Source organism: Daldinia loculata (assembly GCF_022478755.1).
Source record: "Daldinia loculata strain CBS 113971 unplaced genomic scaffold F4817scaffold_52, whole genome shotgun sequence".
Classification (NCBI taxonomy): Eukaryota; Fungi; Ascomycota; class Sordariomycetes; order Xylariales; family Hypoxylaceae; genus Daldinia; species Daldinia loculata.
In genome coordinates this window covers 190,524-218,392 of record NW_026054906.1, presented here as the reverse complement: position 1 = coordinate 218,392, position 27,869 = coordinate 190,524, and the positions used below count along the sequence as shown (strand labels likewise).

Below are 27,869 nucleotides of genomic sequence, written 5' to 3'. Positions count from 1 at the left end.
AGCCTGAAAAACTACGCGTCGCATCGAAATCACCTTGTCGATAATTTCGCGAAATCACGTGGCCTCCCATTTAAAGCTCTACTATGTACCTTAATTGACCGAGAACCCCGGAATGCCATTACCTTAAATCGACCACTATTTAAATATACAGTATAAATATTTTACATAGGTATCTATCTATAAGATTAGTCTCTCGATATTTCCAAAGCTCTATCTAACAAGTCAGCCTACATAGGTGTATAATATCACTTCAACAGCTCTACAAACTTTTTTACGCTTCTATTCGCGATATCAGTAGTATCTTTTGGGGGGATCGGGGTTGTATTCATTGTGAATGTGAAGTGTTTCGCAGGGGACAAAGTGTCGTGACTAAGTTATTGGGGGAGTTGGTGTTTGATCCACCCGTACACTATCTAAGCGTCTCTCTTCATCTCCCGTCATAATCATTACCGTCCTTCGCTGCTCTGTAAATCCTTAAGGACATGCCCTACTTTCCAAATCTTCCGCTACGGAGCACTTGCTCTATACATCCACCATGCAGCGAATATGAGTGATTGGAAGTCCACAACACCCAACGGATTTCGGGCGAACACCATCCTTGACACCATAAATACCGGTACATTACGAGGAAGCAGCGGGTTCCTCCTTCTTTTCCTCCGCCTTAGGCTCGGATTCCTCTGTCTCGGTTTTGGCCTGGGCTGCCTGGGCAAAGAGCACCTCGTTCTCCTTTTGGGCCTTGAGCCAGGCTTCCTTAAACAGTTGAGCATCTGAGACAAGTATTAGTATTAGATAGCGGGGGCGGATTAGAATCACGGCTTACTCTCAGCATTGGCTACGCGAACAGAAACGGTAATAGCCTCAGGTTCACCCTCGCTAACATCAGCGCCCACATTCCAGAGCCAGGCACGGTCGCTGGTAGACATAGGGGCGATCGTCATCTCAGGGGTAACTAGACAACCACCCTATTAGTTTATGGTGCGTAGGGTGGTGGGTATAGAATATCATACTATAGTGGTTGGCGCAAACTTTGAGGGTCTTGTCTCGTCGCATAACCAGACGAATCTTGCCGTTCTCCTTGTGCTTCAATAGACGGAGAGGTCCAGTACCACGCTCCTTCCATTCACCCTTGCCCTCGGCATCTTGAGTGAACTTGAACATCTTGCATCGCATGTTGAATATCTCCTCCTCGGACTCCTCGTGCGTTACCGTCTTGATTTTCTCGGTGAGCTTGTGGACGGGCTCGAAGTGGACGTCCTCTGAATCGGGAGCCACCTCCTCCTATACAGAAAAATGTTGTCAGCGCTTATCACGGCGAGCGGGAAAGAGTACATCAAGGTATATGGTGTATGTTTACATACCTCGTCGTCACCCTTCGCAGCGGCAGCGGCCTCGCGCTGGGCCTTGGCGCTACCGGAAACGTCGCCACGGTCATCATCCTCCTTCTTCTCCTTCTTTGCGCCGCCGCCAAACATGGAGAAGACGGATGAAGAAGTAAGAGGCTTGGTCTCAGCCATCTCGGTAGGCTTGGTCTCGCCGACCTTGGGTTCGGTGTTCTCGGTGGAGCTCATGTTGGATATTGCTAGATGAAAAGGTGAGTCGAGATTCCTTTATTTGTCTTTCTCCTTCGCGACAAATGATAGCGATCTTCGGATAAGGGAAACGAGCACTAGCAAGTAGACTTAGTTTAACTTGTCGTATTGCAGATACCGAACGTGTCGAGGATGGGTTAGGGAAGAAGATGGTTGTGGTAAATAAGAAAAGTAAATAAGGTGTCTAGACAAGCAACCTAACTGGGAAGAAAATAGACCTGAACAAGGAAAAGAAGGGAAAAAAAAAAAAAAAAAAGGACCATCAGACATGCCACCCCACCGCCATAGACCGTCGGTGCACAAGTGTGTCACACTCCCAAACGAAGCATAAAGTACGTAGGAGGGGTACCTACCTGATGTACCAAGATCTAGAAGGATTGATGCGATGCAAGTGATTTGATGCAAAGAAAAAAATATGCAGGTAGACGATGATTAAAAAAAGGCACACGTACCGGTCGATCTCTTCTACTATGTAAAATGTATGTACGGGAGCGCAACCAGAATATTGGGTAGAAGTGTAAGTGGTAGCTGGGTAGTATGTGGTATTAGGTTGAAATATTGTGGTTGACTTGTGGTTGACTTGTGGTTGACGGGTTCTAAATCAAATAACAATCTTGCAAAACAAACGAGGGGGTGGGGAATCTGAAGAATTGCCCCTCGCCCTTGCCCCGCCCTGATGCCCGCCCTCATACCTGCCTATCCGCCCTCTCTTTCCTCCCCCCTGCTGCCCTGAATGGTGGACCACAAAGTTGTGATTTCCCAAGGTCGGCAGGTCGGGCACCAAGTAACCCCCACCGAAGACCCATTTTCTTATCAGGTGAGAAAGGGGACCGACGGACAGTTAGCAGCTGTAAGAACTACTTACCTCTTTACCTATGTAGGTACCCTGAGTACATGTACATAATTATTTGTACATGTGACAATGACATACAACGTTCCCTATCTAATACTTTTACTTATAACTTCAAACTTGTGACAGATATATGTAGAGCTATCGTATAATTGAAATAAGGTAAATACACAAGCATGAAGGTAAAGAAATCAATATAGTCATATTACAGCCAAGATATCAGGTACCGTTACCAAGTGACAGCAACTTAAGTCGCATGGAGACACACCATCAGGGTACCCCACGAGAGAGAGCCTCGTCATTATCAACATCACAACTCATAGATTAAGAGCTTAGTTGTCCGTTATGTAATCCTTTATGCTGTGTAGATTAGTCCTTGGGGTTCTAAAGTAGCTACCTACAGAGATATAACCTACAATTATTCGTACGTATATCCAGCTTCGTTTAGATATCTCTTTAGGCTCGCCTAGTTAGAGTCTCACATTGTAGAACCACAAGGCGCCAAGGTAAATCCAAGCGAGCTGTATCATGTATAGCATAGAATAAAGAAAAGGAGAAAGCCTCTCGTCAAAGAATCAGCTTTAAATTACCTGGTTAGGACTATTATAGTAGTTGAGCAACAATGAATCTTCACCACGGGAGCTCAGCTCAGAAACGAGAGCATATCACCTTGCATACTATCTCACTAACGTGATAAGAATTACAAGCACAAAAGCAATGTATTTTCCGTGGTCTATTAGTTGGTCATATGCTTAGGGTTCCTCAGGTTCTATCTTATTGACAAACCACTACGAAGTCAAAGTAATAGCTCTCGAGCTCTATGCCCGGCGACTATCAACAATATCCCTAGAGCGGACGACGATTCATCCTCTGCTCATTATGTAGGGCCACCACCGCCTGACAATGCCAAATAGGGTTAGTACTAAGAACACATGTAAAACGTATAGCCTCTGAACTTCGTTATCCCCGAGTAACCCTGACGCTCAAACGTGAAGAAAAGGGGGGAATAGAACATCCTGTCATACTCCCGGTAGTCCATCCTTGTGTACATGTATCATCGACGCAGCAACTGAGTCGAAGAGAGAGATAAAGTGGGGATTCAAGGGAAGCACCGCTTTGTTCTGTAGTGGTGTCAGGATAGATAACCGAGGACAAGATAACCAGCAAAAACCACCAAATCACCCAAGCCCAACGCCGTCCCTGAGTTCACTCTCGCCAACCATGTAATTAAAATGTCTAGAACGAGCGGATTACGCCTAGGAGGCCCTCGTGCGCTTATTCCAGAAAGAACCTCTCGTCTCCTCATGCTCGTTCTTTTGCCGTGACCGTACCTGTTTCTTGACATACTCGGCTCTTTCCTGCCTAGCTGCTTTGGCTTCGACAGCCCTCTCTTTTAAGTAGGCCTCTGCCTTCGAGAGATAACGCTGGTATTCATCCGTCTTCCCCTGTACTCGAAGCCACCAGAGCTTAGATCTGAGCTGCGCAGAAAGGTAGCGTAACGTAAGCTCGTCGCGGAGATCTCGAGCCCCTTTCATAAGCTCCAACTGTGCTTGATGCTGACGTCGTGCTAGATCGTCGTCGACGAAGGACCGCTTAATCTGGGCAATAATCTGCGAGATAAGATGGGAAGGGAGACCGAGGACGGCGTTAGCGACATCTTTAAATCCCTGCAATAAGGTGTCGGAGACGGATGATGTTTGGCTGCAGACTTGTTTCGACATGACATCCAGAGCCGGTATGTAAGTCTCCTCAACCCATGCCGTTGTCTCGTTGACGGTGTCGACAAATTTCTGTGCGAAGCCTCTGACCAGCTGCTTTCCAGCATCAAGAGCATCTATGAATTTGTTCCTGCCGAAGTCGACGTGAAAGGTCTCCTTAACCTTAGGCTTCGAAGTTGTGGCAATAGATACGGCCAGGACATTATATGCCTCCTCAAGAGGTACCTGAATCAAGAAGCCCTCGTCTACAGAGGTCACCTTGGTCGGGATATCGTACAGGCCCCGACTCACGGCAATCAATATGGCGTCTTTTGAGAGCCAGGCAGACTTGATACTCTGGGGGATTTTTACTATGATCTCATTTCGATCATATAGTTCTGCCGAGCAGATGGTCTGTGGTTGGGACCGATTGGTGGCGTCCGTCTGGTCCTTATCTTTCCCAAATGACATGAAGACAAGGCCACTTGGCGAAGTACTACTAGTCTGCAACGCCTTTTGGGTTTGAGTATTGGTCAAAGTTGGAGTGGATACAGAAGTAGATATGGGGTTTCCAAGGGGAGAGGGGACGGCCGCGGAAGAGATCGAGGCTACCGGGACAGTGGATAGGACTTTAGGTGTCGGCGGACTGAACAGGAAGTATTTCCCAGTGATTACTAGGCCGTAGAAAACAGCAAATCCGGATAGGGCAATTAAGATACGGTAATTCCCTTGAATAAACCTGAGTGTCGAGCGATAGCTTTCTGAAATATGATCCTCCGAATCCCCGTGTTCAGGAGAAAGCAGATGTGCACAATCTTCTTTGCCTAGTACTGTGTCTTGAGAAGGCAACTTGTGCATTTCCGCAAGAGCTTCCCGGGCCTGGCTTTGGTCGATCTCTGCTCGGCGTGGTAAGCTTAGTATGCCATGCTGGGAGAAGTTTGTAGGGTGCTCGAGGCTTTGATTCGCGAGTGTCTCCACATCGGCATCTTCGTCATCGGTCTCAGCAGCGTATTCGACAATGGTGTCGTTAACTGTGCTGATTACAGCGGTTTCATTTAGTGTAGTAGCCTCCTCCTCCTCTTCCTCTTCGTCGGAGGAGGAGTCGGTATCGACTTCGTTGGCATCGACGTCGGTGCCGGTATCGGTACCAACTAGGCTCTGGACATCGTCAGTCCTTTGATAGTCGAGGGAACTGGCAGTAGACTCGGCCTGGCTCTCGCCATCGGTACCGATGACGTCGTAGCCCAGCTCGGCCAGGCTGGGGTCATCATCTGGGAAGTTTTCTGGCTGCATAATGTCGGGAGAGCTGGACGAGATCCAGTTCGTAAGCTGCCGGTTGCCTAGGGGCCGGGGAAATCGGAGTGAGGGTACAGAGTTGGAAGTATGGTCGAGGCTGTTTGCTTGACTCGACCCGGCTGCAGTGGAATGGGTAGGAGGGTCGGTAGATGAATGGGGAACAGCAGTCGGTATATCGGTAGGTGTTGATGGTTCGGGCTGTTCCATTACGCGGTAGAACAAGACGCCTTTTGCAAGATCACGTCATACCTCAAGTTTACCGTTGCGGAATGGTAAACCAAAAGAGGATGACAGAACACGCGGCAGGCTATAAGCGAGCAAACAGAAGGTATTATGGGTCCTGACGAGGTTGTAAGGTGCGAATATCGGTATCAGACAACTAAATTGCCCCAGATAGGATGGAGTCGAAATGTCCAAGTTGCATATACCTAAGATACTGGACAAGAAAGGGCCGTGGGGCTTAGATACCTAGACGAATTAAAAAGGGAAGTGTCAGCTAAGTAATCTCGTATGTTCAGCAGAGTTCCTCGAGGGTTGTTGATCGTTCCTTGAAATACGGAAGAGGAGAAGGGAAAGTAAAGTCAGAAGAATACATATGTAGGCTCCAGGCGAAGTAGGGTTAGGTATCTAAACCGGACAAAAGTTATAAAACAGTATAATGAAACAGTACATGCAAGTGGGCAAGTTAGGTAAAGGTAAGGAAATGTAGGCAGCGACAGCGAAAGCGAAAGATGAGGCAAGACTTGTCTTCTTCATATGATTGATTTATGTACATACAAATACGCACGCTGTAAATGTTCCGGCGAGGGGGGGTAAGTGCTGCCTTGTAAGTGGGAGGATGGGGGGAAGGGATAAGAAGGCGAATGTGGGATAGACGAGATGGTTGGATGGTTTTGGATGAGTAGTAAGTAAGTGATTTACCTGTGAATAGCAGTTGGGTATTTTGGTAGTTGGATAATAGTTGGGTAATAGTTGGATGGGTAAGGCAAGTAAAAGGTAAGTTGTAAGGCAATTAAGGCAAGTAGGTAAAACAGCGTGAAGCTGCCTTACTGAATTAGAAGTCACCCATCTTACGTATTACGGCGCGCGGATAACACATGGAGGACATGGAGGGGGCGGGGTATTCTCACCTTAGAGTTTAGGAATTACGATGTATGTACCGAGGTACATGCAAGTACTATAATTCCTGATGGGGACCTTAGGGAATTCCTATGTAGGTAGGTATAATCCCTAGCGCGAGGCAGGCAGATTGCTCAGGTATCCCGATACTGAAGTAAGTAATTAGGTGCGCGTGCGCACTTGAGACAGGAAGTCAGGAAAATTGGTCAAAGTTGGGCCGTGAACGTCCGTATCGAGTTTGGAACATTAAGACCGACCACGACTTGTCCTCCAGGTCAGCAGGTGTAATGTAGGATATAGAGAATAGGAGAATAGGACAATCAGAGGTAGAAGAGAGTACATCCAATGCTTTAGGTCAGGTGGAGGAAGATCTGCACTAGCAGGACTAGGCACCGTTCAGACAAGTCAAGATAGGTACCTTACCTAGGTAATGGACCCTACCTATATTCCAAGGATGCACTTATTTGCATGCCTCGAAAAGATTATGATAGGTAGTCGAGGAAACGGCGGGAATAGAAAGAAGCTGAAATGTATCAGATTGGACGAATCTCCTGTTTGCGTGTCTAACTTCAGGTCGATAGCATCCACAAGAAGAAGCAGGACGTAGAGGAGAATAACAAGTTTAATGCCTTGTTGATAAGACGCGGGAAATGGTGGGGGTTCAGATGAGCTGCACTGTTGCACTACGAGTACGTACTATGTTTTATCTACATGTAACTACCTAAAGTCACAGTATAGAAATGTTTAGGTTAGATACGATGTCCACTAACCCACTAATCCACTAATTCAGCCTTGATTCAGTCTCCATTCTTACATGTAGTATATCGGGCACTAGGACGCAACTATTAGGTACATGTTAAATTGGATCCTTTAGAAAATGGATAGCTCACCTTAATGGATCACCTTTTGGATCACCAAGTTTATCTAATAGGTACATGGACACGTAAATCAAACCTATCACGGCGAACGAACTTATACCCGGGAATACATGAGAAGGCCCTGGATCCAGCCCACCGGCCATAATCTCGACGCAAGGCTGGTGTACCGTTAATGCAGGACTGATAATATATATGTCGACCTAACCTATAGCCTATTGCAGCATAACACAGAATGAGATTGGGAATACAACATCACACCTGAATATAGCTTACGGAGACAATATCGATATGGTATGGTCAAGTTGGTATTATTAAGTTATGACATAGCAGTTGGAAGTCCTCAAGGGATTCCCTCGCCGGCCATAACGTTGGTCTCAAAAACCAATGTATGTCTAATAGATAACTAGCCTTAGATCGAATCTATACCGTCCGTGCCTCTCTTGTACTCCTGAGTTGTAGTAACATCAATGGGATATCGCAAAATCACTCGTGCGCCCTTCATCTACCCCATCATTATCGTCGTTCCTAGCACCGTCATTCTCATCGTCCATAGAATCCATCACTAAACGCTTCGCAAATCTTTATAAGTGCGAGCTGACCACCATCCTGTAGAACTGGCTCGGTATAACCAACCGGACAGGCCGACGGCTAAAATGGAGTTATGATGCTTCTAGATATAGAAGATTTGGGGGCCACCAAATTTAACTCGTTCATAAATGTGTCGCGAGGTAATGCAACATTCATCTTGACGAGCGGGTAACCCTATCGTATTACCTATCCTCTCTAACGTGCCATATATTAGTTCGAGTCGGTCGAACACTGACTAGAGATCGCGCTCTCATAAGTGAAGTAGCAACGCCAGCGTATGCTTTCAAGAGTTGACCCAAGAAGCCTTATATGATGCTATGCTTCTTGAAAATCCTTTTCAACGAGTCACTGTCAAAGTCCTCATCGTCGGGGATCATGTCGATAATGCCCGTCAGGTTGGCAAACAGGTCGCCTTGGTTCCGATACGCAAGGACTGTAGGTACGGCGGCATTGTCAAATTCTATGTCTTCGTAGTGAACTTTAACAAAATGTATTTCGGGATGAGAAGTGACTAGTGGTCGTAGTGCCGATTCAATGAGACCTGATACTTGACACTATTTATCTGATTAGTACGCACTCGTGTAGGCAACTGTAGAGAGGAATTGACTAACCTCGTGGTCGTAAACGAATACTACCACAACCGTATCTCTTCCCACCCTCTCGATAGCATCCAAGTATCCTAATGCGTCGACACTATCGAAGCGTCCAAACATTCTCAGGCTTGGGCTTGTTCTCCGGGTGCGAATGCCATTCGTAGCCTCCTTCTCGAGCTCCTGTCTCCGCGTCTCCCGCCATTGTTGGAGAAAGCTATCCTCGTCTTCGTCATCTTCGCTGTCGCCGCTATGTGAGCCAGTGGAACGAGCTCCTTCTCCCTTTCCGAATACTGATTGGCGAGCGGCACGAACTCTGCTTCGCCACTTGTTCTGACGAGCCTGTTCATAGGCACGGGCATCGGCAATGACGCCCTTTACACCAGTACTGTGGCCCGAATTGAAGCTTGCTGGTGGCAGCTTTACATCGCCTGTTAAACTAGGGGCGCGCATGGCTGCTTCTATCTGTGCGTTGCGATAACGATCTTCTTCGTCTTCGTCTTCGTCTTCGTCTTCGTCGGATTTCTCGGCCTCTCTCCGAGCGTCGTCACGATCTTCGGGGTGTACTCGTGAACCGTGGTCAGTGTTCTTTTCGAGGAAGTCTTGAAATTCTTCCTGGGCAGGAGTAGGGTTATTGTTTACGTTTGCGGATGTAGATGTCATGATGGGCTAGTAAAAGACGAGAGGAGGGGGTGAGAGGATTGATATATGTGATAGGTTTCAGTCGGTGTGGGCGTGACCACGAGGTAAGACAAGGAAGATTCAAATAGACAGGGAAGCCTGTCCTGGGGGAGGGATGTGGATTGTGTGGATGTCGTAGGGTTTTGGTGGGAGGGAAGAAGCAAAATAGGGCAGGATAGGCTTGATGTACACCGCAACGACCCAGCTTTTCCAAAAGAAGGGATGAACGAGGGCTAGTAACGTTGGCAAGATTGGCAAGGTCGTTATGTAAAGTTAAGGTCTTGCATGGAATGCAAGGACTAAAAAAAGGAATGCTTCTGGAACAATGCCTAAAATCGACTAATAGGAAGGAAGAATAGGAAGAATCAGAAGAAAGGAGTTACGGAGGAAGGACTGCGGCATGCGTCAGAATGTTTCAGACGCCACAAAATAGAGCCTATCAGGTCTAGTCTCTATGTAATTGAGCAGTGCGCTATGTTAGAGAATATGTATGGTTATGTTTTTAGGTTCCACTAACCATGCAAATTTGTTTATAAATTCATGTACCACCAACCGCCAAGGTAGATACTTAGCTACTTGAGTATTGAATAGTTATACTCGAATACTTTGTCTTCTTTCAAGAGAGTGCATCGTAGGGTAACAATTGAACGACTGGTTATATACTGATCGTTCCCATTGTTCCTACGAACATGTGGAAGGAAGGCGTGGCGAAATAAAGAGGACAATTGCACCGCCGAGCCGTACACGTACACACATCCGCCGGATTGGGATGCGGCGTTGCCTGGTGTCAATACGATGCTTCGACAAGGATTAAATCGTGGAAAAAAGAACATGGCGGTAGTTGAACCATCAATAGTCAGGGTTTTTCTTTTTCTTGCTTGCGAACTACCTTGTCTCCAACCCCGTATCAATAGTTCTACCTACTAACTATTTCCTTACTTACAACATATAGCATTGTTTGATATGATGTGAATACTACATTATACGGTTTGCTAATCAAACAAGGTGCGGAGAACAAGAAAGTTGCTATACGTGATGCGAGGCAATGGTGACGATATGGGTGTTGATCCGAAGAGCAATAATTCGTATTTACTTTTTGACGGACCCTGTACCTCAAAGAATCAGCTTCCAACAGCATTGTGTCTAGTGTGTCTAGTGTGTCTAGTGTATCTAGTGTACCTATGTAGTGTAAATGCGAAAGCGAGCTGGGGAATGCCAGCCATATACGTCATACTGTTATTGTCCGCGGAGGGACGCTATGCTAAGTTCGATCCGTTCTAATAATAAAACGTCCGTTGCAACTTGCAAGTGTTAGGCCTTCCAATCTTCCAATCCGAGAAAATATCCAGAGAACGGCTAGTATGTACATAAAGCGCAGAGTAAGAGACACTATTTCCTGTGTGGCAAGACGTAAGTACCCAATCTAGCGTTGAAGTGCGAATAGCCTAATGGGAAAAGTTGAAGAGTTGTTACAAAGTTATTAAATGCTACGAAGTAAACCCCTGACGGCATGTTCTATCTATCATCTGACATCTAAGCGAATAAGGTAAGGAGGATCATGTTCAAGGCTCCGATTTCATTGCCATTGTGCTAAACTCCAATAAACTTATTGTTGACGGAATACTTCTAGAACTTCGATATCTGTAAGATGGAAGGCATAACAAAGACTAGTTACTAGGTAGTTTGGGGGGGGCCGGGGGGCGATGGCAAAATGGAACCGGGGTATAAGTGGAAAAGGGGGCTGCCTTGCCTAAAAATAACTCCAATCTTATTCATATCGGCTATGCCGACACCGTCTTATAGGTTGTCCAAAACCAGCAGCACGACCTTCATAGTTAACTCACTACCGTCTACGCCGAGTATAGCTGTTCATCTTAACAGGACAATGCGTCATGCACGACATTTTACGACGTCGTACTATGCCAAGTTTGTAGCTAATTTAATTCAACCTCCACTAGGGCTGCCTTGAGGAGCTGCTGTCATCCGCAGATCTTGCTAATAGATAACCGAGATCTGAATCTATGGCTCTATGTGTGGATTGGGGTCCGGAGAAGTTTCGTGGTCCTCGTTGTCCATCGGTACGTTGAATATCTCAACTTACTGGCGTCTTGGTGGTCCTGTCAGGGTTCTAAACCGACCCCAGACCAATATGGGCATACATATTTGTTATAAATTACTATTGCTTACCACAAGTGTACTATGTAGCTGTGGCCTCGACACATTGTCAATGTTTCTCTCAAAATGATAGTTAGCGACAGGGGCAATCCCCTTTACGCCGTAAAATTTCCGACTGGTTCGAACGTAGAGGGGCCTTCCTCACGTAGTAAGTGCCGGTCTTTAACTGAATTTTTATTGGCCAGAGGGTTCATCCGAAGCTGGTTGGCATTCCGGGAGATACATATCATCAATTAACTCGTATCTCCTAGAATTGAGCGTCAGCGTAGATATAGGTACGTTAAATATTTCGACTAACTAGGTAGGTGTATAAACGAGGTACGCTGTTCTATAGGTAAGACCTATCATACCTACTATAGGCTAATAACCCAGAGCACGCTATGGTATTTAACTGTATAACTGAGACGTGTATACTTGTTACTTTAATAGTCCTCCGATTCATCTGTAAGTCCCCAATCTGGTATGGCGTTTGATATAGGCCTATCCCCCTCTAATACTCTATATTCCTCGAGAGAGTTTCCTTAGTATGGTGGACTACCTGCTTATGATGGACCTACAAGACCTGGAAATAACTTCGTTGCTCCGCAAGGAAATCTAAACCTGGATCTAAACTTGGACAGGTATAAAAACTAGTGACTAGGTACACATACTGAGAGCATCAATTTTTCTACTTGTCTCGTCTAGAATCCTAACATTGCCACTATAATATGTAGGCGTGTAAACTTCAGATCTAGGTTGAAGTTTTCTTACCTAAGTAGTAGGTATAGGAATAGTTGAACTAACTTATGGATAGGTTATATTTGTTATACGCGATCTAGATTATCTCATAATTATGAACGTCTCCCTTTAATATACCGTATCGCCGAAGATACGGGCGAGGAGCGAGTACCTATACAACCATGCCGGAGAACAAAGAGCTACAAACCTAAGTAGCCGAGACTAGATCACTAATCTATATAAGAGCTCTTTGTTTTAGGCGTCTTAGCGGACCAAGGTTCCAACAGTGTCATCTATGGGGCCAGGGCAGCACCGAGTATGCCACTTTGCCTATCATACTCTTCTATCACGTACGAGGCTTCACCACCCTTCTATGTTGGTCACGAGTCACCAAGAAAGCGTTTAGAGCAAATAAGTCATAAATCTTACTGATAGAGAAAAGACATCAGCTTCTAGAGGACGTACGAGGCAAGACAGTGACAAGCGTATCATGTTATTAGTATTTTTTTTTTACCTATACCCCAGATCACGCCCCGGATTCACATACACCTAGTACTAGCCGCAGAAGTCTTAAGGGTCAACCTTACGAATACGTAATGATAGATGACGATACCCAAGTGACGTAGTTTCAAGACAAAGAATACCCCTTCCAACTACATCACTTCTCTGTTAGTTATGTCGTCACAAGTTAACATATGTTCCAGAAAATAACCTACAAAGTATACAAAGCAATAGTGCTCAACTTGGAGATAGCGGGCGCGACCAAATGCCCAAACGACAAGCTATAACAGTCATTTTATTAAACCGTAAACCCTCTTTGAGCATAGGCTGCGTCGGGACGACTACCAATGAACGCAGACAAATGACGTATAAGCTCCTAGTTGATAGAGACATGGATTGAATCTACGTAATATTAGATGACCCTTAACCACGTAGGGTCTCACTACGACCTCTAATCACCATCGACATAGATATACTTTTACATTGCTTACCTGGTATAGCATCTACCTTAGGACTAATCTGGTATACGTTTGCGTGAAGGAGCTATCCGAAGAAACATATCACCAAGCAGTAAGACAACATGATGACTTTAGATACCAAATTAGTTTGGATGATTTCAGCGTTCAGTATGACATGACTATGGTACAGACAGTAAGGGAAGAGCCGGTACAATGCCGGATGCGAATGTGTTCATCTTGCCCCTACTTCATTCAGCTGCACCTAGCCGACTCGATTTCCCTAGTACTAGGGCCTAGTACTAAGGAAGGATACGCCGATAAGAGACGACCTCTAAGAAACACCCGCAAGATGACCAGCCACCACGAAAAACCCAAATACTGCACATCCTCCCCTTCCACTGGACTCAGTAAATAGGTCACCACACTCAAGTGATTTTTCCTTTTATCCACAGAAGAAAAAATACCAATCAATACCTCCCCCCTCCATCTACTATAGTGATATCAGGGGCGGGAAAAGGCAATAAACAGGAATCAAGTAGACGCGCAAGAAGTGTTTTTGTTTCCGGGTGAAAGCCTTTTTTCATATCAACATGCCTCCATAAAGGGGGAGAAGACTGTATCCGTGTATCGAGTCGCCGAAATTTTTGAACTGAATCATAAGGGAAGCAAAGCCCAAAGGTTCAAGAAGAAGCCCAATCACCATACCGCATCTTCGTCTTGTAAATCAAGGTGCCCGGTGCCTAGCTTCGAAGAGTAGAGGTCGAACCGAGCGTTGTAAATTATTACCAATCAAGTCCGAGGCGGTATATTAGCAGACTAGCTGACAGATGCGAATTGGGTAGAGAAATATGATATTATGGAGGTATCTAAAAGTGAACAGGGCCGGGAACTATACACTCCCTTGGCCCCTCGGTCGGCAGCGGCGAACAGTAGTCCGGTGGGAATCGAGTACAACACAGGCCAGTAAGGAAAATAGTTGCTGGAAAAGGCTGTCGTGACTTCGTCCTGAGAGCATCGAACCTAAACGATTCGTCATGCATGACAGGTTGAAATTAGTTCAAAATATTCGTCTGAAAAGGGGGAGCAACAGCTACGCGGGTGATCCACGTAACAATGCTCCATCTCGACATAGACGTCCACCTAGTATGCCCAGATTTTGAGCTGTTGAGTGTTAGCGTATTCCGAGTCCGTCCAAAATGCAGGTGACAAAAACTTACCACAGAGTCCCAAGAGCCCGTGCACAGGCTGATACCGTCGTTGCTAACGCCCAGACAGCTGACACGGTTCTCGTGACCTACGAGGGATCCGACCTTCTCTCCTCTGGTGATATCCCATACCTAAAAACCGTTAGCCAATCTAGCTTAATTGTAGCGGAATAGATAAATATATACCTTGCATTCGAAGTCATCATATCCAGCGAATAGTAGGCGACCAGAAACAGAAGTGGCAACAGAAGTGATACCACATAGAATGGATTCAGACTATTATAATATTAGCATTCATTAGGCAGGGGTTATCTCGCCTCAGCCACTTACCCCGTAGAGATTGAGTTCCCTATCTGCTCGAATATCAAACAGCCTGCACGTCGCGTCGTCAGATCCTGTTACAAATGAATGGCCATCCGGGAAGAATTGGATGGCATTGATATCGGACTCGTGACCGGCGAATGTCTGCACGGCCTTGCCGGCACGGATATCCCATAGCTTCGCGAATGCGTCGCAAGCGCCGGATATGAATGTGTTTTGATTCGTAGGGTTCAGACTGATGCTCATGACATCGCCTAGATGGTCGGCAAATTCCATAACCTTTGTTCCGGTCTCGATATCCCACTTCATGCAAGTCATGTCACCAGACGAAGTAAGGATGCTCCGGTCGTTAATGAATCGGCAGCAAGATAGATAGCCAGCATGGCCAGATAGCTCACGAGCTACGCGTGTCGGCCCATCTCGGTTCTGGTTGAGATTATAGATGGAGCAGATGTTATCGAGACCACCGCAGGCAACATAATTACCGCTCGGGGCGTAAGCGCAGGTCATAACCCATGATGACCGTAAGGGGATGGCGTGAACTTTGTTCGTCGTATACGCATCCCAAATGATTAACTTGCCATCTTGCGAGGCGGATACTAGATGTCTTCGGTCGGTCGACCAGTGCATAGCATAGATCTTAGCCAGATGTCCCTTTAGCGTCCTCTTTGTCTTCATTAATTGATTTCGGGGAATTGCTTCGTGAGATTGCTGTGCTACGGCGCGAACTAAAAGCGACAGACATAAGTATTAGAATGAAGCGCATCAATTTTATTGCAACGCGTTTGCAATGCTGGAGATGATTATCAATCGATGGAGAAGGATAACTCACGAGTAGTATCGGCCAATTCATCCTTCTTTCGCTTGATCCTATCCTTCAAGTTCTCAGCCTCGCGTCGCGCCTGCTGAATGCGCGCCTGCATGGCCTCGGGCGACACATCGTTCGGACGTTGCGAGTCCATAGCGGCGGCAATGGATGTGTGTCAAGGAGAGGACCAAGGAGCAGCGAGGGAATTGGATGGACGGTGATGAACGACGGGTGTCGTCAAGCGGTGTGGATAGAGTTGATTTGGAGATCGCGAATAGCGTAGAGGACACCGAAGGGGGTAAAAAAGAGAGAAAAGGTGTGAGGTTGGAAATCAACTCGGGGTAAGGGTGAGGAGGGAAGACAAGCTCCAGGGGGGTCCTTGTCGAAGTGCTCTGACCAGTATTAAAAGGGTTAAAAATCAAAATAAAATAAAGCTCCGGCTAGGCCACACTCGGAGATGTAGTAGAAGAGATTGACTTAATTGTCAGGGCGAAAGAATGGGAAAAGTGTGGAGAGGACAGGACTTCAGCGTGCTGCTAAGTGCTAAATGCCAAGTGCTAAAAGGAAGTCAGGTCAAATGGATTTGGTTGCGTGTAAGTTGTAAGATAGTAAAAAAAGGTCACTGGCCTTCAGATTTGGAGATCGAAAAAAGTAATCAAGGCAAGACAAGAAAGGGCTAGAAGGAAGGCAGCGACCAGCAATCTGGAAGGAGTAGCAAGTGCTGTAGGCTGTACATAGGAGTAGGAGCAGGAACAGGAGGTAAGGTAAGCTAAGTTAAGTCTAAGTACCCGGAGATAGCGCATGTACAATGCATCAAAATATATGGAGACCTAGGTGTACTTATTTGTATGTAGGTTGGTACTGCAATTCTAATTCTTCCTTGCCATTCTTGCCATTCTCCCGCCTATTCCAGGGCATGCATATGTACATTTGGCATGGTTAGGTACATTAGGTAACATTCATTTGTGTATACACTTATGTACCATTCTATGTACAAACTAATGCAGATCGCACCGCCCGAACAAACATTAATATTTAAAGTACATTAACGTTAGTATATAAAACCTTAAGACCGTATTAATACCGTATATTCACGGTATAATTGTTTGAATAATTGCGCATTTTAATACGAAAGAAAAACAGTAGCTACATTTACTAATGATATTGCTTTATAACGGTATTTTTAAAATTAAACGTTTTTTTAAATTAACGGTTTTTTTATTATAAATGGTTTTTTTTAACTAACGGTTTTTTTGCGGTTTTAATACGGTTAAAAAAGGTGTAATAAATAAAAAAAAATATATATATATATTATTATACGTATTTATTTATTTACTTACATTTTACATATTAATATATATAACAATTATATTATACATTTTTACATTTTTACATTTTTACATTTAAACGTGTTACAATTACGGCTACGGTTACGGCTACGAGGTTACTATTTAAATACATTATTATATACGAGCGCGTATAGCTTATATTACTTAAATATATAAGGTAATAATCGCAACTTTTTTATTTAATTATTTACTAATATTACACTTTTTTAAACCGTATTAAAACCGCAAAAAAACCGTTGGTTAAAAAAAACCATTTGTAATTATATAAACCGTTTAAATAACCAACCAAAAATATACCAATTATATATATAACGAAAGTTATAATAAAACGTTCATGCATTCGAATAGTATTAAAGCTTTAAACGGTAAATATACGGTCTGGTTTTTACTTACTGTAAAAGTACGATACTTAGGCCTCATATCTTAACGCTAATGTACTACCATTTTAACATGAAAAAATAAGTACCCACATAGCATGTGTACCTACCATGTACAATGCCTCCTTTCATTTACATCGATATTTACTGCTAAATAATAATACGGCCTTTAGTTGTCTTGGCCTGTCCATCAGATCCAATTAGAGCATTATTGTTCTAGACGGTATTGTAAAGGAGAAAAAAACCATTCCGGCACAAACGTATATACATAGTGTGCGATGTGGTAAGCGACATGCAACCACCAAATACCTACCGGGCGATGTAGTATATGTAAGATTTAAATATGTACAGACAGTTCAAATATTTGTAGTATCAATCTGCCAGTGAAGTCCCAGGCCGCGCTGCAATTAGCTAAAAGGGGGAATGATAGGACTGACTAATGAGGCATTCTATTCGCTACGACAAGTAATTACGCCGCATGTGTGTACCTAGGTAAGTAAGCGCTCGGGCTTCGGTACTTTGATGCCTTTTTCGCTTGCGTAACAGTCAGTTATGTACGGATTACATAACATAGTAAAAGCCGACATTTATGATATGTTAGGTACTTATGATACGTATTTTTATTTAATACGCTGTCGCATTTTATATCGAGTAAAATAGGCCGACTATTTTAATTCTCCATGTTTTATCGCTTTTAAATTGACGTTCTTTTCTGTCTACATTTTCTAATTACTTGAACAACTCATCCGTGACAAATACATCATCAGACAATATATGCGTCTTATTAGAAAGAACAATGATTTAGAAACCTGGTCTGGGGAGATTCGGATCACGTCTCCCGAATAGATCTTATACCAGTGCTTACCATCCTCGCGTTTTCACCAATCCGACAGTCTAGTTTATTTATTTTTTGCATTTGACAGGAGCAGGGTGTCAGGCAAGTTGACAAAGCTTTTGCAAAGTAGTACAATTCTTCTATGCCCATGCCCTCCCTTTGTGACTTGAGGTCCTAGGAACATCATCCGTCTTTTGTCTTTCTCTTTGTGCTTACAACTTCACTAGCACAGTAGAGTCAAGATAAGGAGAAAACCCGGTTTGAGTTCGGGTTTCTAGATGAGAAACACCGTTCCCCGACTTATTAAATTAGCCTCCTCGCGTCCAATTCTACGCTCGCGGCACAGCAGACGAGCCAAGAGCCAACCATCGTTTAATACACCTGTCAAATAGTTCTTACAGATTAGTTGCAGTTTTCTCCCGTACGACGGTCAAGAATAATTGTCTAGTGACCTTAAGACTAATGTAAGCCAGGTATTGTATGTTTTCGTTATCACACCAGGACCCCATGCTATACCTAGGTCTGCCACAACACGATTAATAAGATATCCTTGCCCAAATAGCTTAGCTGCGAAAAGTCTCCGCTGCTACGGGAACAAGGAATCATGCTCATTACGGTCCTTCAATGCGGATATACTACCAGAATCGTCCCTAGTCCATGCCCTAACCGCGTTAGCCACGACGGTCTCGTTAATGAAGCATTCTCGATCTTCGCCTATGCAAGGTACTAGCTAGACTCGAAGGCGTCGGGTCCGACAATGGACCCTCTCCCCAGCTTCCTAACTCCCAACTCCCATTGTAACCCAGTCTACCAACCCAGTCTACCAGTTTCCCACCAACATAAGAAGAAAAAACCGAAGTTATTCCAAGATGCGCAGTATAAGAGGGCTAGGATTAACTCGGTTATTTGTTCCGATCATGTACAAAGGTCTAAATATGCAGTGCTTATTTGAGCAACGAGAGGAGGAAAACACCCGAGGCAAAGACTGAACAAGATTTAGTTGGTGGTGACACTAATTCGTCAAACATTACGCATCTCGACGAACTCCGGCCTTGCTTTAATAAGGCCGTTGAACGGATCGCTTACTACGGAAACGTACATATCGTGATGGATCGGATGGATCTAATACCTACCTAGGTATGCAGATAGAACTTCTAGAAGGGTTACTCGGTAGGAATCTGACAAGCCTCAAGCAGACAGTTTGTTAGACACTGTGTAGCATCGGGCGTAGTTATTGATAAGTATCGATTGCCAGACTCAAAAATAGGATACGATATCATTTACCGAGGCTTATTCGATTTTACGATCCGTTCAGATTTATCTCGTTGAACTAGTGAAGCTATTGACCATAGATGTAAATATATAGTAACCATCCACGCGACAAATGTCATCTTACCCTGCCAGTAAAAGAACATTGAAGATAATACGAGTGATGAATAATACTAAGCAGTTGACTGAGTGTAAATCTATCCCCGATCAGACAAGAATCTATTTTAGACTCGCGGATACTATTAATATTATAAATAACTAGTCGACGTTGCCCGTCGCTAAAACCTTCTGAGCAAAGCGTGTGATTTTCGTCCAATGGGGGGTTCTAAGTATCATCAGTAGCCGACGACTAGCCTGTGCGCATTTACACGAATATCGACTATCTGTATGTATTAAGCTTAAAAATTAGCCATAGACGTTTCAACTACAAGTTCTCTCCGCTATCCAGCTATATCTCCTGTGCGAAGCCTTAGCAGCATCACTTTAAGTTAAGGAATTTGATAGATCAAGTACGATGAACATTAATCCAACTCCCCAAGGAACTGTCCTAAACGGCATCATGGAACAAGAACTGGACTTGGACTTCAAGTCCATGCCCAAGATTGAGGTAAAGTAAATCAACACTCGAATATACTTAATTATATTAACATACATTTCATAAACAATAGCTCCACGCACACCTAACAGGCAGTATAAGCCGGCAATGTTTGCACGAGATCTGGGAAGTCAAGAAAGCAGCCGGAGAAACCGACCTGGAAGACCCTCTAGTCGTGATGCCGTTAGGTAGACACGACTACGATCTCACAACGTAAGAAGTAGCCCGCCCTAATAAAGGATGACATGTTGGCCTGGATAATAATAAGAGCTGAGGCCATCTCCCTAGCTTCTTCCCCCTCTTCTCTTCTTACATCTACAACCTAATTAACGACGCCCCGTCCCTTGCGCACTCCACCAAATCCGTCGTGCGCGACTTCGCCGCCGACGGAGTGGCGTACCTTGAGCTAAGGACGACACCGCGCGCCATGCCGGCCGCGGGCTTGGATAAGGCAGGTTATGTAGCAGCAGTGCTGCAGGCGATCGCGCAGGAGGAAGCGCAGACGCAGACACTCCACGCGCGTCTAATCCTGTCCATCGACCGGCGCAACACCCTCGCTGAGGCGTACGAAGTCGTCACTCTCGCGAAGCAATTCCGTGCCCAGGGCCAAGGCGTCGTAGGAATCGACCTCTGTGGCGACCCTACGAAGGGGGATGTAGCGCTATTCACGCCCGCGATAAAAGAGGCACAGGCCGCGGGACTGAAAGTGACGATCCATTTCGCGGAGGCGGAGGCTAGTGCTAGCTTAGCCGAGCTGAGCACGATAATGAGCTGGATGCCGGACCGGCTGGGCCACGTAATCCACGTCCCGGAGGGGGTCAAGAGGCGGATAGCGGCGCGGCCGGGGATCGGGCTAGAGCTGTGTCTTAGCTGCAATGTCCACGCCAAGATGATTGTTGGAAGTTTCGAGGCGCATCATTTCGGGGAGTGGTGGCGGGTTGATGGACCTGTTGTTGTGCCTTGTGTAAGTTGACATGTGGATTGGATTGGAAGAGTACTTACGTATGGGACTGAGCTGACTAGATTCCGGTTAGACTGACGATGTAGGCGTTTTTGGGAGTCCGCTGTCGAATGAATGGAGGCTTATACAGGAGCACTTTAGACTACAGCGAGAGGAAATATTAGCGTTGGCAAGGAAGGGCATTGATGTCATCTTTGCGGACGATGATGAGAAGGCAAGGTTAAGAGAGATCATGTGGTGAAGGCAAATATCCGGACCTGTTACGTAGGGCTATGATTAACACGAAGTGAAGCGACGAGTATACATCCTATTCACATTTTACCGTCCCCTTTCCATTAGCTAGAATCTTAAGGCTATGTCCCTGAATCTCCATCTAGTCCCAACCGATATCTAAAGTCTACCATATGACGCTGTTTTCCCCTGTTCGTGAATCTTGTTACTCTGCACTGTTCTAGTTATGCGTCGATGCCCATTCTTTGAACCAAACCAAAGATTCGGGATTCGCTACACTGGTATTCGTCTTGATGTCGATTCCGGAAAGAATCTGTTTAACTGCAACCTCGATTCTGGTAAGACGTTAGCTATAATTCAAAACTGCACTATAGAAACAGATGAAGTGCAATGAAGACGTACTTCTTCCCGTTCAGTGTCTTCGGAACTCCTGCTCCACATTCTTCGATCACAGCGGGGATATGCCGTGGACTTAATTCCTTCCGAATTACACCTCTAATCCTCTCTTGTAGGTCAGGGGTGAACTTATTCCCCTCGGCCATGACCACGAACAAGCAGACAGTTTCGTCGCGGTCCGTCTCTCGCCTTCGTCCAACACATACCGCATCCTCTATCTCAGCCCCGAAGAATTTCGTCAACAAGTTGTAGATCTCGGCGCTACCGAATCTTACACCGCCAGGCTTGAGAACGCCATCACTACGCCCTAGCATGACAATACCACCCGTCTTGGCGTTCATCCGTAGAAAGTCGCCATGATGCCATATGCCATCGAAGCGTTCAAAGTAGCTAGCACGGTACTTGGCATCGCCTCCAAGTCCCCAGAATGTCAGAGGCTGGGAGGGAAACGGCTTTGTGCATACCAGCTCTCCGTTTCCGTCGGGCATCGGGGTACCGCTAATAGAGTCTACTACGTCAATGGCCATGCCAAGCGCCGCGCATTGAATTTCGCCCACGTGGACAGGAAGCAGCGGGCATGGGAGACCGAAGCAAGAAATGATGTCAGTACCCCCGGTAATAGATGCCAGATTGACATGAGCAGGAAATGCCTTATATACAAAAGAGAAAGTTGATGGCGGCAAGGGTGCAGCTGTTGAGTAGATTGCTTGCAGAGAAGAGAGGTCGAGGGATTGAATTGGATAAACCGAATTAGTTTCAAGTGCTGTAAGGTATGCGGCAGAGGTGCCAAAGTGAGTTGCCCGTAGCGAGGAGAGGAGTCGGGGTAGGGAGAGGTAGCCGTGCGGTTTGAAGGGCGATCCGGAGTATAGAATAAGGGTCGTGCCGCATGAAAGAGCTGATATGCTCCAATGCCACATCATCCACTATAGGGACGACAGTTAACAATCATTTCTAGTGATGACTTTAAGGAGCCCGGGCATATCCAGGAGAAATGGCCCTTTAGTTAACCCGACAAGGACGTATTGGCTGCCGGATAGGCCTGAAAAAGGGGGGAATAAAAATATGGTACTACGTACAGATGTAGTAGTATAGTAAAGTAGTCTTGAGGTCGAATTCAGTGAGGAATGAAGATACAACTCCTTCTTATGTTGGATCAACGTACCCAACGCCGAGTGGACTATGGCCTTTGGCAAGCCCGTAGTACCACTAGAAAATAAGACATAGAGGGGATGTGATGGTGGGAGTTGTTCGAATTTTAGGGGTTCGTCACCGCCACTAGATAGTATTAACGTTAACAGTATTGTCCAATGTGTTCTTAGGGGAATACCTCTTCAAAAAGCTTTCGTATTCTCTAGCCATTACCCCCTTCGAGCCCAGCCCTTCCAAGTCCAGGTTGAAGTCTTGGACGTTACCTATAACGACGACAAGTTCTAAACCCCTGGACGTGAGTTCGTCGACTACTTGTGATATCTTGTCCGTACCAGACCATGATTTGCCATTGTACACAGACCCATTATCCGCGAACAAGACCTTGGGTTCAAGCTGGACTAGCCTATCCAGGACGGCACTTACTCCGTTATCCGGGCTTATTCCCGTCCACACGGCTCCGATGGCGGCGGCAGATAGCATCGCTACGAGAGCCTGATGGTGGTTCGACACGAATCCGGCGACAACATCATTGGGTTTCAAGCCGGCAGCCCTCAACGAGTTAGAGCACTGCCGTACTGCTTCTCTTAGTTCAGTCCATGTCGTCGATACGAGCTGCTCTTCGACTTCAGTAACCGTGATGACGGCGGTAGAGGACTCGTCAATATCCGCATTCTCTGGGAATAGGAGGTTCTCCGCGAAGTTTAACAGTGCGCCGGAGAAGAAATCCGGCCTGGGGAACATGGATGCATTGTCCGGTAAAACCTATCGAGCGATAAGTTAAGCATTGTGTTTATTTTACAAATAGGGGTAACGATTCTCAAGTTAATCTAAGCCTCTAGGACTTGGGAGTATTGCGTGTAGTAGATTTTGATAATGCCAAGACACGTACACATGAGTAAGGCCTAGACGCTTTTATGCCACAGAAGTGCCATACTTCCTCCCAGAACTCCGAGATATTCTCGACGGACCACTTGTGTAAGGTGGGATAGTCTTCGATTTCGACGTCATATTTACCCCTTACGTGTTCTAGAAACTTGTACATCTCGGTTGAGGTAGGATTTGGATGCCGCCACAACTCGGCTGGCTCAGATATGGTATCGACAGCCATCGTGAATATTTGGAGCCTTGTATTCTTAATATGAGTGGAAAGCTAATTTGAAGAATTATGACGGTACTTGTGAGAGGTATAATATTTAGATATCACGGAGTAAGTCTGTTAAGCTTACCATTGGCCGAGGATGCTAATTATATAAATACCTAACCTAGGTAATTCGGCCTTGAACTTGTAAATGAAAGCCACAAGTCTAATGCCTCTTTTTCTAAATTTAACCGTAGGTATATAACATTATAAGGCTGGGGGGGTTTATTAACATTATGTTTTCTATAATAACATGTATTTAATTTAATAATGCCTCGGGATAAATATGTTAAAAATTGGATATAATTATTTTTAAGGTATTTTTATTAACTTTATAAAAGGGTTAGTTATAATTATTAATAGTTATTTTTATTATAAATGTATTGTATTTTTTATAATATTAAGTTAGATTTTATTATTGTATATTATGGTTAAGTTGCGTAAATATTTATTATTTAAACTGTTATTGCATTTATTTTATAATAGCAGTTTATTGGAAATATATATAAATTTAAAATAATAGTAATTAATAAATATTATAATAAAATAAAATTAAAGTTAAAATAAATATATATTGAATATAAAATTGTAATATATTAGTAATATAGCTTATTAAAAAGGCGGTTTTATTTATAACTAATTTTAATTAATATATAAAAATATTATAACTTTTGTTTTTATAATAAAGTATAATTAAAAAAATAAAAGTATAACTAAAAGGGGAAAGTATAATTAAAAATAAAAAGTATAATTAATATAATATATTTTAACTTTTAAATAATATTAAAAATTAATTTAATATTATTATATTATATGTTAATATAAGTAATAAATATTAATAATAATAGTAATTTTTAAATTTAATATTGTGAAATGTATAATTTTATATTAATTTTAATTATATTTTATTTAATTTATAATGTTATATTGTAATATTATATTATTATTTATATTATGTTTATTTTTATAAAATAATTTTTTTTTATTATTATGTATTATAAGATTTTATAATAAGTTTAATTTTATGTTTATATTTTTATAATTTTATTTATATTATATTATAATATATATAATAAATATTAATAAAGATAAATATTTTTATATTATAATTATAATTAATATAATTTAATTATAGTAATTATATTATTTTAATAATTATAATATATTAAAATAATTTTTGATAAATTAAATATTTTTTAAGGTATATGGTTATTTATTTATATTTATTGTAAAATTTTATACATTTAAACCTTTTTATATTAATATTATTACTTTTAATATATTTTAAATAAATGTTAAGTTTTAATATTATTAAGTTTAAATATAATTATTTTTTTTAAAAGTTTAAAAATTTATTATTAAACATTAATTGGTAAAAATTAATAAGTTTATATATTTAAATTAAAATATTTTATTTTTTTTATTTAAAGATTTTTTAATTTTTAAAAATGAAATTAAAGATAGTTATAAAATAATTTAATAAAATTACGTAAGTTTATATAAACCTTTTATTATTGTAAAAACTATAAGTAAAACGAAATAATATTATATTTATAAATATAAATTTTTATAAAAATATTGTAAAGTTATTTTATAAAATTTATTAAAATATTTTATACTTAAATTAATTTTAAATAAAAGGTTTAATTAAATTTTAACTTATAATAATTTATAATAAATATTTATGGTATTATATTTTATTATATGCCATTTTTGTAAAACGCAAATTAAATTTATAATATATTATAAAATAAAGTAAATTTAAAAAAAATTAATATATTATAATAATATAACGTAACATTTATTATATATATTAATAATATTTTATAATATTTTATAATATTATATATTTTTATATTAAATTATTTTTAAATTATACCTAATAAAAATGCAAATATAAAAAATATTTTAATAATTAAATTAATTTATATCTTTTATTTTTTTTTGGTTAATAATTTAAATAATATACAATTATTTAATGTAAAATTTTGCAATAAAATAAATAGTTAAAAAATAAAAAAAGCTAGTTAATATTTGTATTATAGTTAGTTTTAATAATAATTAAAATAAAAAATTATTATTATACTTTTTTTTATATTTTATAATTAAATTATTTAATTAAACTTATTTGTTATAATTATAAACGTAAATATTATTATTATTTTTGGTTATATTTTAACCGAAATTATATAAAATCGGATATATGTTAAAGAATTTATTATGAAAAATTTAAAAGGTTTTAAAAGAAAATTACATTGTTTTTAATATTTAAAGTTTATATTTAACATTTTTTTTTTTATCTTTTTAATTTTTATTAGTTTAGGTATTTTTTAAACGTATATAGCGATTTGGTAAATTTTCTATAATTTTTACTTTTTTTTATATTTTATTAAATTTTAAGTTATATATATTATTATTGTTTAAATTATTATTAATTTTGTTAATTTTACGTTTTTATATTATTAAGTTTTATTAACTAATTGTAAAATTTATTATTAAATTGTAACATATACCGGTTTTTTTATTACTATTAAATTTGGAAGTTATAGGTTAATTTTTATCGGCTTTTTTTTTTTTTGTTTACTTTTTATTTTTAACTGTCGGAACTTTTTTTGTTAAACGTTTGCCGATTTTTATAAGTGTAAAAAAATTAACAACCATTTTACATTTATTGTTATATTAAATATTTTTAATGTTTTTTAAAATAACAAAACTTGTTTTATTAATAGTTTTATTATTTTAAATAGCTTATAAAAGGTAAGTAAACGCGTAAAGGTTATTATTTGCAAAATTATTTTAACATTTTTTAACAATATTGCTTATATTATTAAAGTTGCGATTTTATAATGAATTTATAAAACCGAAGAATATAAAAATTAACAAGTTATTAAAATATTTAACCTGGTTTTTTATAGCTTTTATAAAGGCATAATAGTAGTTATTATTATGGAAATTGTAAATTTTATTATTAAAAAAATTAATTATATTAATTATATAGTATAAAAAGTAAATATTAAGCATATTTATTTTTTTTAGCTTTTTTTACGGAATTATAACCAACTTTAAACTTTAAGGCTATATTTTCAAAATTATAAGTTAAATATTAATATTAAAAATATGTAAAATTGTAAAATTAAATAAAATAATATTAAAATGTAAAAATATGTAAGATATATAATATATATTTGTAAAAAAAGTGTAATATATAACTTAATATTAAATAAATATAAAATATTTAATAAATTGTTATAATAGTAAAAAATAAAATTATTTTTAAAAATATTAATGCAAGTTTTAATTAAATGATAAGAAAAAAAATAATTAAAAGATATAAAATTAAAAAAATGTAAAAACAATGTTAATGATATTATTTTAAAAATAATAAAAATAATAAAATATATATTATGGTAATAAATAGTTGTTATTAACGTACTTTCCCGGGTTAAAACTTAAATTATTTAAAAAGGAAAAATATTAAACGTAATTAAATAGTTATTATTAACGTGGTAAGTGAAAATAATATAAAACTTTATTAAAAATATTAATTTAAAAATAATATTTTATTTGTTGTTATGGTTTAAAATATAAATATTAAACTATTAAAATTTTAATTAATTATTTTAAAAAGTAATGGCATTATTATTAAAATTATTAAAAAAAATTTAAAATATTAACCATTATTTTAAATTAAATTTAATAATAATAATTTAATTAATATATTGCAAAAAGTTTTAATTTATATAAAGGTATATATTTTAATTTTAAATATGGAAAATATAATAAAATAAGTTTTTTTTAACATAATTAAATTAAAACAATTAATTGCGAAAATATTTTATTATAAAATTTATTATATTTATATTATTATTTTTATTTAAACTATTTAATATTTAATAATAATATATAACGTAATAAGAAAAAAAAGAGGTGTTGGTTTAAATTATAATCGTTTTATTATAAGAAATTTTATTAAGTAATATTTTATTAATAATAAATAATATAAGTTAAAAAATATATAAGTTAATTTATAATAAGAAAATAAAAAAATATTATAATGGTATAATTGAAAATAGTTATAAATATAAAAGTGTAAAAA

At 40.6% G+C, this 27,869-nt stretch overlaps 6 protein-coding genes across 6 annotated transcripts; 1 reads left to right on the top strand and 5 right to left on the bottom strand.

The window, feature by feature from the left end:
* Positions 1 to 105: 105 nt before the first annotated feature.
* F4817DRAFT_347165 (uncharacterized protein) lies at positions 106 to 2,249 on the bottom strand. Its single transcript, XM_049304499.1, has 5 exons — positions 2,042 to 2,249; positions 1,359 to 1,666; positions 1,008 to 1,278; positions 821 to 949; positions 106 to 767 (listed from the first exon to the last, which is right to left on the bottom strand). Exons 2-5 carry the CDS (start codon positions 1,566 to 1,568, stop codon positions 622 to 624), a joined length of 756 nt encoding a protein of 251 aa, XP_049156069.1. The 5' UTR covers positions 1,569 to 1,666; positions 2,042 to 2,249; the 3' UTR covers positions 106 to 621.
* A 769-nt stretch (positions 2,250 to 3,018) lies between these two features.
* F4817DRAFT_223287 (uncharacterized protein) lies at positions 3,019 to 6,187 on the bottom strand. Its single transcript, XM_049298839.1, has one exon. The coding sequence runs from the start codon at positions 5,637 to 5,639 to the stop codon at positions 3,696 to 3,698; it is 1,944 nt and encodes a 647-aa protein (XP_049156068.1). The 5' UTR covers positions 5,640 to 6,187; the 3' UTR covers positions 3,019 to 3,695.
* Positions 6,188 to 8,322: 2,135 nt separating this feature from the next.
* On the bottom strand, positions 8,323 to 9,270 carry F4817DRAFT_360880 (thioredoxin-like protein; the record flags this gene model as incomplete). The annotated part of the gene is made up of 2 exons (XM_049306333.1): positions 8,323 to 8,571; positions 8,629 to 9,270. 2 exons carry the CDS (start codon positions 9,268 to 9,270, stop codon positions 8,323 to 8,325), a joined length of 891 nt encoding a protein of 296 aa, XP_049156067.1.
* A 4,646-nt stretch (positions 9,271 to 13,916) lies between these two features.
* F4817DRAFT_223165 (guanine nucleotide-binding protein subunit beta) lies at positions 13,917 to 15,798 on the bottom strand. The gene is made up of 5 exons (XM_049298838.1): positions 15,498 to 15,798; positions 14,675 to 15,393; positions 14,531 to 14,620; positions 14,357 to 14,476; positions 13,917 to 14,300 (listed from the first exon to the last, which is right to left on the bottom strand). Exons 1-5 carry the CDS (start codon positions 15,625 to 15,627, stop codon positions 14,280 to 14,282), a joined length of 1,080 nt encoding a protein of 359 aa, XP_049156066.1. The 5' UTR covers positions 15,628 to 15,798; the 3' UTR covers positions 13,917 to 14,279.
* Positions 15,799 to 19,862: 4,064 nt separating this feature from the next.
* F4817DRAFT_360877 (Metallo-dependent hydrolase) lies at positions 19,863 to 21,100 on the top strand (the record flags this gene model as incomplete). Its single annotated transcript, XM_049306332.1, has 4 exons — positions 19,863 to 19,910; positions 19,972 to 20,111; positions 20,187 to 20,862; positions 20,933 to 21,100. The coding sequence occupies 4 exons, from the start codon at positions 19,863 to 19,865 to the stop codon at positions 21,098 to 21,100; spliced, it is 1,032 nt and encodes a 343-aa protein (XP_049156065.1).
* A 210-nt stretch (positions 21,101 to 21,310) lies between these two features.
* F4817DRAFT_360876 (acetoacetate-CoA ligase) lies at positions 21,311 to 23,743 on the bottom strand (the record flags this gene model as incomplete). Its single annotated transcript, XM_049306331.1, has 5 exons — positions 21,311 to 21,425; positions 21,493 to 22,409; positions 22,563 to 22,761; positions 22,814 to 23,397; positions 23,525 to 23,743. The coding sequence occupies 5 exons, from the start codon at positions 23,741 to 23,743 to the stop codon at positions 21,311 to 21,313; spliced, it is 2,034 nt and encodes a 677-aa protein (XP_049156064.1).
* Positions 23,744 to 27,869: the final 4,126 nt, after the last annotated feature.

Bases quoted from the DNA above. Each gene is read 5' to 3' on its own strand.
- F4817DRAFT_347165 (XM_049304499.1), bottom strand. From the start codon at position 1,568: ATGAGCTCCACCGAGAACACCGAACCCAAGGTCGGCGAGACCAAGCCT. The intron at 950-1,007 runs GTATGATATTCT...GTGGTTGTCTAG, and splicing joins AGTTTGCGCCAACCACTATA to TTACCCCTGAGATGACGATC. The intron at 768-820 runs GTAAGCCGTGAT...TACTTGTCTCAG, and splicing joins TCGCGTAGCCAATGCTGAGA to ATGCTCAACTGTTTAAGGAA.
- F4817DRAFT_223287 (XM_049298839.1), bottom strand. From the start codon at position 5,639: ATGGAACAGCCCGAACCATCAACACCTACCGATATACCGACTGCTGTT.
- F4817DRAFT_223165 (XM_049298838.1), bottom strand. From the start codon at position 15,627: ATGGACTCGCAACGTCCGAACGATGTGTCGCCCGAGGCCATGCAGGCG. The intron at 15,394-15,497 runs GTGAGTTATCCT...TGTCGCTTTTAG, and splicing joins TGAATTGGCCGATACTACTC to TTCGCGCCGTAGCACAGCAA. The intron at 14,477-14,530 runs GTATATATTTAT...AACGGTTTTTAG, and splicing joins ATGATGACTTCGAATGCAAG to GTATGGGATATCACCAGAGG.